The sequence below is a fragment of the Leptonychotes weddellii genome, chromosome 8, assembly GCF_054177405.1.
Source record: "Leptonychotes weddellii isolate Sample4059 chromosome 8, ASM5417740v2, whole genome shotgun sequence".
Taxonomy (NCBI): domain Eukaryota; kingdom Metazoa; phylum Chordata; class Mammalia; order Carnivora; family Phocidae; genus Leptonychotes; species Leptonychotes weddellii.
The window spans coordinates 40,562,880-40,573,122 of NC_138376.1; the positions used below are offsets into that span (position 1 = coordinate 40,562,880).

The 10,243-nt window shown below is 41.9% G+C and overlaps 1 protein-coding gene across 1 annotated transcript in view; it reads right to left on the minus strand.

Moving 5' to 3' along the window:
- Window positions 1–10,243, minus strand: part of GCM1 (glial cells missing transcription factor 1) — a 21,121-nt gene that overhangs the window by 10,426 nt on the left and 452 nt on the right. Inside the window, exon 2 of the mRNA XM_081828421.1 lies at window positions 8,089–8,305. Coding sequence (XP_081684547.1) covers window positions 8,089–8,181 — 93 coding nt within the window. The 5' untranslated portion in view covers window positions 8,182–8,305. The remainder of the gene's footprint in view (window positions 1–8,088; window positions 8,306–10,243) is intronic.

Sequence of the window (10,243 nt, forward strand, 5' to 3'; positions counted from 1 at the left end):
GCCTTCTCTTCTATTCTTTTCCTTCTGACCTAAGGCTCTAAACAATGCCCTCTTGTTTTCTGTGGTCACAGAAAGGCCATGGAAAGCATAATATTTTATCTTCTGAAAAAAGAAAAATGCAGGTTAAAATGCTAAAACGTGGACCTTTAACAATTTGGATTGTAAAAACCGCCTGGTGCATTTCAAGAACTCAAACACAAAGCACAGCTACCAGGGTAGCAGAGACAAGGGCAACAGACTCGAAGAAAAGCGGAGATTTTCATTTTCAAGGTGAGGGGGCCCTGCAGGCTGGTCAGTGCCATTAATCCCACGAACCAGGAGGAGGGGAAGGTGTATGTGAGTGTCTCAGATGTTCAGAGGAAGAAATTATCTCCACCGTCTTTTTTCCCCCCAGTTTTCTCTCAGTTTAATGTATTTGATCTCCCTTTGAAGCTTCCTCTTTGACTTATGAATCATAGTTCCCATGTATTTGCAGATTTTCCTATTGCCTTTCACCGTTAATTTCTAGTTTGGTTCCACTATAGTTGGAGAACACTGTATTTTCAATTATTTTAACATTGTTGAGGTTTGTTTTAGGGCTTACAGTATTTTCTTTTCTTTTTAAGAAATATTTTATTTATTTATTTTTTAAGTAGGTGCCACACCCAATGTGGGGCTTGAACTCATGCCCCTGAGATTAAGAGTCACATTCTCAATCTACTAAACCAGCCAGGTGCCCCAGGGCTTATAATATTTTCTACATTTGACTGTCTTTTTTTTCTTCTTTAAGTTTGTTTTTTTTGTTTTGTTTTGTTTTGTTCTGTTTTAGTAGCCTCTATACCAGTGTGGGGCTTGAACCCGAGATCCCCAGGTCGAGAGTTGCATGCTCTTCTGACTGAGCCAGCCAGGTGTCCCTACGTTTGACCATCTTTTAAGCTTTTTTTTTTTCTCCCCCAGCAGCCTCTTCACTGGCAGGCTACATTTCCAGTCCCATCAGTAATAATTTTGACAAAGTATTAACTTGAGAAAATTCCTAGGCGTAAATGTGTTCTTATCAAGCTCTTCTCTATGCCCAATCTTTTGAGATTTGGATGCTTAGTGGAATCTTCGACAACGTTTGACATTGAAAGTAAGACAAAAGCCAGATTCCCATAATGCAAAGAAACCCAGGTGTCAAATGAATGATAGTGATTTCTGAAAGCCTTGTAAATTCAAGGCACCAGAGAGGTAACATTTAAAAAGGAAGAATAATCATTTCTTAATCTTGTTTAGCAGATCTCCATAAAATATTTTCTTCTTTTCTGATCTTGTGTTTATTTTAATTTCTAACTTTTCATGAGTAACTTTGTTTTTCCTCTCAGTTAAGAAGTTTATAATTTAAAGGGAATATTCTTCAGGTTTCCAACAGGTAAATCTAACGAATTTATATTTTATAATCTCATGGGTAACATCACTGGGGTTTTAATTAACATTTCTATGATTTCTGTAATTTTTTTACTAAGAGACCTAATCCTCTAACTCACTCAAAATCTTTGCAACTCCATGGAATCCCAGAGCACCCAACCTTCCTTATTCTGCTTTACTTAACTACTTAAAGTTCTAATAGGGTCCCTTAAAAATTAAATATATATTATTACATAAAACTAATAAAATGAAAATTTTAAAATAAGGTATCAAAAACACCTACATTACCATGTTATTATATTAAAATTGATTTCATGTAGAATACAATCCATTCTCATATAAAGCAATTATCTGCAGGTTTTCTTTAATGCTAGGAATAGCTTAATTCTTTATAAATAAATGTTTCCAAACAAAACAGGGAGAGCAAACAGATACACCTTTAAGCAAATCAGATAGAGGGAGAAAATGAGATGTTACTTATGGAACACAGAAAAAACAATTCAACCAGCATTTTGGTATCTATACACATTTTCAGGAACTTATCTCTTCTGGGCCAACTAGAAACAAACTCCAAGTGTTATCAAAGGAAGAAATTCAACTCAACAAAATGCTTTTGAGTTAACTCAAGAGTGATTCCTTAGGCTAATACTGCAATTTCTTACCTTTGTTAAAGCGTCAAAATTCAAAACAAAAATGTCCTTATTTGCTCAGACAACACTAAGGTGGGCCGGGGTACTCCAGTTTTCCAAACTCTCCATCGCTTGCCTCTCTCTACTCTTCTTCCTTCCCTTTTCCACTCTACCCAGCTAAGCAAGGGACCTTCCGGCAGGCACCCAGAAGAGAGTTTCTCCTACCACAGATGCAGTAATGTCCCCACCCCATCACACCAGGAGCACGGGGTGGCAGAATAATTCTGGCTCCAGTAGTGGGGATTCAATGACCAAGGGAGCCCAATATAGGTGGAGCTGTCCCAGGAAGTTCAAATGACCTTGAGATCAAGGGGACCGCCGCCAAGGAGGACAAAATCATAGATGTACCTGTCAGACCAACAACAATGTGACCTGATCATGCAGGCAGATAATAATTGCAAGAAATCCAGAATCTGGTTTACCTGTTAGCTCTTTAGCACCAAGACACATCTACTTACTCCTTCTGGCTCATTGTGATTTACATTTACCCACAGGAACTCACTGAAAGAGTTCAAAGATTCACCTTCACTTATAACTTTGAGGCCAAGTCAACCTTGCTGGCTAAAATCATGGTCCAGGAATTAACTAATTGGAGACATGGCTTCTTTGTGGTTGACTCAGCAGGTTTTAGGTTGACCTGTATTTATGTTTAGCATGTGTATATTTTTTTTAATCTTTTCTCTATAAAAGAATGTACTTAAACCTTGGAATTTTGGGAGTTAATGTCTTGGTGTGGCTTTGGCCATGGATTTTTTTTTTTTTAAGTAAGCTCTATGCCCAACATGGGGCTTGAATTTATAACCCTAAGATCAAGAGTTGCATGTTCTACTGACCGAGCCAGCCAGGCACCCCTGGCCACAGGTTTAATCTGAAAACTACTCATGCTTAGGAACAAAATGATTCAGGGTTTGTCTGCTGTGGTGCTTTTGGAACACTCTGTACTTGTACTCAGAGAAACTGGCTGGTGTTAGGAACAGAGCAGGTGCTCTTTGTGCCCTGCTGAAGTGGGTACTACTTAGGAAGAAAAAGGAGTGATTCTCTCCCCAATTTTCCAACAAGAAAAAGAAAAAAAGCACTTTCTTAGGTATTCAAGGCTGTCAAGAGTTACAGTATTAATGAAGATTGTGACCCTTTCCAGGAACTTGTAATAAACATTTTTAATGTAGGGAAGACTAAACCAACACCAGACATTTGCTGCTTGGGCCAAGCAAACCCTAAAGCAATTATATTTGCATCTTTAAGATGAAAATGTAATTTAAGGGGAATAAAAAGGGAAAGCAAACTGGTGTACGTTGGCCTGGAATAGAGATTTTTATCAGTGGTTGTTTTGAGTAAGTTGAGTGCCTGTGGATGAGGGCTGGCTCCCTGGGGGCTGGATTACGGGGAAAGGGTGTCAAAATAACCACACGTTAGAGGAGGGACCAGAAACAAGTGAAAGGAAGATTTATAGAGATATAACATGCAGCTGCAAGGAGGAGGAAGCGAACATGAAACAAATAGAGGGGAGGGATGGCTTAGTCAGGGCAAGTGGACTCTGAGCCCCAGATCCAATGATGACGCTGTCCCGCCCCAAAAGCCTAATGGCTGCCAGCTTCCTAGAAAATAAATCCTCTTGGGATACGCTGCTTCCAAAGCACCTTTCCAGCCAGTTGCCTCTCCCATCTCCCTGCTGTCCCTGCTGAATGCCTGTACACAAGCTCCGTCAAACGTAGAGGCTGAATAGCCTTTGGACTCTGGTGCCCTGCTCTGCTTTGATGGTCTTGTTTGCTCCCTTTCCCTGCCCTAATCCTTTTACATGTTACAAGGCACTGCTCCGAGAAAGCCCTTTGCCAGAAGCTCTGCCTTGCTTCCCATGTCCAAGGCATGCTGAATTACATACTTCCTCTTGCAAGGACCTCCAGCATTTTTCTGCATGACACAGGTTCTCTGTGCAGGCATGGACCTTGCTCCATTTGCCCAGAAGATCATGAGCCCTTCCACTGAAGTCATCATAGCTTAATGGTCCCTGTATCCCCAGAGCTTGCTGTCGTGTCTGGCACATTCTAGTCACTCGGAAATGTTTGGTGTCCTTTTTTTTTTTTTTTTTAATTTAATTTATTTATTTGAGAGAGAGAGAGCACACAAGCAGGGGAGGGGCAGAGGGAGAGGGAGAGAGAGAATCCCAAGCATGTTCTGTGCTCAGCGCGGGACTCGACCTCCCAACCCTGAGGTCATGACCTGGGCTGAAATCAAGAGTCAGACGCTTAACCGACTGAGCCGCCCAGGCACCCCATGAAATGCTTGATGTCTTAATGAGGATATCAGCATTCACTGTTGCCAAATATTAGCCCATAAATCGTGACATGTCTGAGATGTATAAGGGGCTATGGAATTTTAGGGAATGGGACATGCAATCAGCATTCAGGGGCCCATCTTGAAACTTGAAGCATGTGAGTGGATTAGCAGGAAAGAAATGGGTCTACAAGTTGCCAGAATTTGCCTACACATTGCGGAAGTAGTCATCCTGGCAAGAACACAGAATTATGAAAAACAAACTCTGAATTCCTTGTGTGACATTTACAACAATAACAAGCAATTGCATTTGATCCTTCAAACCACATTTTTTTTGGTGCCCAAGCAGGTAGTCTGAGGAACATTAATCGCCTGAGGGCCTCCACAGAGAGAGCTCCAGGGTCAAAAACAAGTCAGAGCCGCAGTGCCTGACAAGCCTCCTCTTGGGAGCACCGCCAACACACACACGGATGGAAGTGTCCGAGGCTGCAGCGGAGAACTCTGTTTAACTTTGTTGAACCTAGTGTTTCTGTTTTTCTTTCTCTACGGTACCGACAAAAAGACCGCGTCACTTGTACTCTGCAGAACACACTTTGGGAAACACTGTTCTAAGCAGCTTGCATAAGGAATCACTATTTTCCTTTTACCGAGGAGGTAACGGAGACTTAAAATCCTTTTGTTTAGAGCCAAACAGATTCTAAGCAGTGGAGCCACCCGCTAATGAATTCCACATTGATCCACTGCTGTTAATATATGCCAGGTATTATGTTAGCATGGGGCGGACAGTTCCAGAAGGCAGGCTGCCTTCCTAATCTCAGGTCACAGAATCCTAGGCCGGTGAGGGCAACCACCTCATCTCCAGAGGAGGAAAGGGAGTCTCAGTAAAGGTAAACAACTCCCTAAGGCTTTACAGTTTAAAAAGAGGCAGAACTGGAATTCCAAGCCAGGCTTTTGTCCCCATACAGTGCAACGTCTCGGCCTCGTAATACTCACAACCAGATATACTCCCAAAATACACAACCTAATTAGCTTGGAAATCTTTTCAAGACCCTTTTATTTTTCACCTCAACTGGTTCTTGATACGATTCCAGAGCCAGCATAAACCCAGATCAGGATGGTGATGTCTCTGCTTAGAAAATATTAAAGGGATACGGCACCTTTTTTTTTTGAGAGACAGTGAGAGAAGAGTACACATGAGCGGGGGCAGGGAGGGAGGGCGCAGACAGAGAATCTTAAGCAGGCTCCATACCCAGCGCAGTCCGACGCGGGGCTCGACGTGGGGCTCGATCTCACAACCCTGAGATCATGACCCCAGCCAAAACCAAGAATCAGAGGCCTAAATGACTGAGCCACCCAGGTGCCCCAAGGGACACTGCACTTCTAATCATTTCCCCGGGCTATTTACAAGGGCACTTGAGTTATTTCCATGAGCAATTAAACTTTTTGATTAACTGTAAATGATACATTTTCAAAATTGCATTGTGTATTTTTGTTGTAAATTTCTGAATTTAATGTCTTGGGTAGCTGTGAATGCTTTTGTTTTTGGAAATTCATGTTGGAAAATGAACTTTTATGAGCCCTGAGTTTTCCTCCAGAGAAGTGGTGCTTCCTTTCTTTTGTCTACAGATCTGATGAATGATATGGATCCTCTGTCCCGGAAAAAAAAATGCATGTTAGTACACGGTGTTACCCACCATTTCAGAAGGTTCTCAAACCCCATTAAAACCCCTGCTCTAGGATGCGAAACTGCGAATCTTCCTTGTACTTGTTTATTTCTACTCTTGATGTTTAGGTTATCCAGCAGCTACTTGTGAGCTACAATCATGAAATTAGGAATAGGCAGCAATATAGGCCCCTGAGCCAGGTATAACTAAAATGTACCTTAAAGTTTCCCCTAAAACAGCTACAACAATCATAAACCAATTAACAGCAACCATAAAGGGGCACCTGGGTGGCTCAGGTCATGATCCCGGGGATCCAGGGATAGAGCCCTGCATGGGTCTCCCTGCTCAGCAGGGAGCCTGTTTCTCCCTCTCCCTCTGCCCCTCCCTACTGCTCATGCTCTCTCTCTCTCTCAAATGAATAAAATCTAAAAAAAAAAAAAAAGCAACTATAAGGACAAATCCCTACAATAGATATTTATATGATTCAGCTCTGGTTTATTTAACCACCTTCACTGAGTGGAAAGCAGGGTATGCTTTGTGTCTTCCAGCTCTTCCAAGATCTACTGTAACGTAGGCAAGAATTTAAGAGAAACAAAAGAAAATCTTCGGGGTGCCTGGGTGGCTCAGTCGTTAACCGTCTGCCTTCGGCTCAGGTCGCAATCCCAGGGTCCTGGGATTGAGCCCCACGTCCGGTTCCCTGCTCCACAGGGAGCCTGCTTCTTCCTCTCCCTTTGCCTCTCCCCCTGCTTGTGCTCTTTCTCGCTATCTCTGTCACTATCTGTCTCTCTCTATCAAATAAATAAAATCTTTGAAAAAAAAAGAAAGAAAATCTTCACTAGAGTGCAATTTGGAATGATCTGGAAGTCTTCATTAGAATGAAATCTGGAGTGGTTATAAATCAAGACTGTGGAAATCTCATTTCTTCTGCCCTGCCTTGGAAAATCCCAAATTTCTTGTTCCCCAGAATCAGGCCGACTAGCTTGACCTTTTCATTACACAGTACTGGTGATCTCCAGTCAGCCTTCCCAACACCCTTTCCAACAACTTCCAAAGAAAACACATCCTTTGAATGCCAAAAAGGGAGCCAGGGGAGGTCAGTTTTAAACAACTACTATTTTCCACCAAATTAAGAGTTAAAAAGTCAAATGCCAAAAAAGAAGGTAAAGAAAATATGAAATGCATTACTTATAAAAGTTCTAGAAGAGCTGCTCTATCCCATAAGAGCACTATCATTTGCACATTCCAGTTACAGATTTAATTTAAAACCATTATTATACTGGGGCACCTGGGTGGCTCAGTTGTTTAAGCGACTGCCTTTGGCTCAGGTCATGCATGATCCTGGAGTCCCAGGATCGAGTCCTGCATCGGGCTCCCTGCTTCTCCCTCTGACTGCCCCCACCATGCTCTCTCTCTCTCATTCTCTCTCTCTCAGATAAATAAATAAAATCTTCAAAAAATAAAAATAAAAAAATAAAACCATTACTATATAGCAAATAAGACTGTATGGGAATTTGTGCACTGTGCAGAGTCAATCTATTGGCAAATACCTTGTCATGGACTTTATTCTACCGGCTAGCTAGGGTGGGTACAACAGAAGCCAAGTAAAATTTTGAAAGAGAAGGGAAGTAGCATTTCCTTTGTTTCAGTCTGTAACTGTTGTGGGGCGGAGGGTGTGGTGTCTGATAGGTAAAAACCCGCTCGAATTCTAGGTCATGGCATCTCCTCTTAAAATTCCTCAGTTGGGGGCGCCTGGGTGGCTCAGTTGGTTAAAAACGACTGCCTTCGGCTCAGGTCATGATCCTGGAGTCCCGGGATCGAGTCCCGCATCGGGCTCCCTGCTCGGCAGGGGGTCTGCTTCTTCCTCTGACCCTCTTCCCTCTCGTGCTCTCTGTCTCTCTCTCTCTCGCAAATAAATAAATAAAATCTTAAAAAAAAAAAAAATTCCTCAGTTGGATGCCCAGCTGAAGATCTGCAGGAGAGGAATTTACCCAGCTTGGACCTTCACCAATTTCCTTCCAGATTTTAGCAAGTTAAGGCTTCACAGTCAAATGCTGAAGGCAGATTCTTATGTAAGTGCATACCTGAGGCAGTTTCATATCATTAATATCCCAGCTTAACATCTCCTTGTCCTCAGAATCAAAGTCTTCAGGCTCCATGACAGTCAGGTCACCCATAGGTTTCTGCCTGTCCAATGTCCCGCAGAAGTGGTGGAGAATTTTCCTTTCAAAGGCGTTTCCTACCGTTGGATCAATCCACTCTTGACTCAAGCAGCTTAGACCTGGAGACTGTTTTCTGACACTAAAAAATAAGTGATAGTAATACTGACAGTTAAAGAGATAAAAATCAGTACTTGCCTGCCAGAAAAACCTGTTTCATTGACATTTTTGCAAGCACCAACAGACAAAATAAAAACACAAGGTATATGTCATTAGTGATCTCGTGGCAATAAAGCTTGACCACGGGGAATCAGAAGCACCATGATGCTTGGGTTGGGGCTGCCTTTCTCCCTTCTAGGCCCAGGCTGGGAAAGCCGGAGTAGGGACCATGGTCCCCTGCAGCCAATGGCTAGAACATTGTCCTCCATATACCTTGGGGCAAGAGGGAGAGCTAGCTTGGAGTTGTTTGCATGGATATACCTTTGTACATTAGCTAATATGTGGTTCAAGTTACAAGTGGGAAACATCACAACCAAATGTATCTACAAGTATTTTTTAAATCTAAATTGCCACAGACATTAATTTGTATCTCCTCAATAAATCCAGTGTGTACTCTGTATCTTCAAATATTATCAATGGATAGCCTCAAATCAGATTCCCTCTAAAACCTTGGCATTATTGACATTATGGACGTGGTAATTTTTTGCCATGGGAGGTTATCTTGTGCACTGTAGAACGGTTAGCAGCATCTTTGGTCCCCGACCATTAAGTGTCAGTAGCAATGCATCCTTTTGTTGTGAGAACCAAAAATGTCTCCAGACATGGCCAAATGTCCCCTGGCGGGGGCAAAACTCCTTAAGAACTACTACTTTAAAATAGTATTTCTTCAAGGCAGAGGATCATAGGGGAAGAGGGGAAAAAATGAAACAAGACGAAACCAGAGAGGGAGACAAACCATAAGAGACTCTCAATGTCAGGAAACAAACTGAGGGTTGCTGGAGGGGAGAGGGTGGGGGATGGGGCGGCTGGGTGATGGACCCTGGGGAGGGTATGTGCTATCGTGAGTGCTGTGAATTGTGTAAGACTGATGAATCACAGACCTGTACTCATGAAACAAATAATACATTATATGTTAATAATAAAATAAAATAAAAAGAATGTTATAAAATAAAAAAATAAAATAAAAATAGTGTTTCTTGACTTTAACTCAAAGCACCCTTCAAGGCTTTCTAATAGAAATCTCCCTCTTCCCTGCCCCCCGCCCCCCACTGAAGGTTCTTCTATCTCACTTTACTTTGATTAGATTGTATTATGTAAATGATAGAGATTCAAAAATGTTTGTACAGACTGCATTTCTTCCCCCATGAGAAATACCACTCTGGTTTCTAATCATAATTGGTTAAAGGAGATTTACCCAAAAAAAGAAAAGGAAGGGAAAAAGAAAAAGAAAGGAAGGAAGGAAGGAGGAAAAAGGAAGGAAAGAAGGAAGAAAAAGAGAGGAAGGAAGGAAATGTTCTACTCTGAGGAAAAAAACTAATCATTTTGCAGATGAAATGTGCTTATTAGTAGAACACAAAGTGACACATGTTTACATGTGTGACATCTCCATTTGCTGGTGGTTCTTGTAAAAACAAGGGACATACTGATGTTACATAAAACAACTTAATAGTAAACTTGAACTATGAGTTTAATAGTCTCCAGCTGAGGAAGTGCCATGGGCCCCATTCCTTAGTTATTTGACTTCATATGAACCCTAATACTTGTCAGTCTCTGAGATCTGAGGGCAAGTATATGACTATAGAAGACGGCTGACCTGAACCGATGACCATTAGATAACAAGCTAATTAGGGGTCCCTCTGCGCCTTATCCCCCCTACCACACTCACCTACAACCTAGTGGTTAAAGATTCAAAGAGCATGAAGTCCATCACCCATGTTTCAAACACTGCCATGCAAGGTTAAATCCCCAGGAGTTTTAAACAAAAAATTGCTTGGGAAATAGACATTAAGTCGCTCAAGAAAGGCTGTAACAGACTGACCCGAATTCAGATTTCAATTACAAGTCTATGAGACACAAAGAT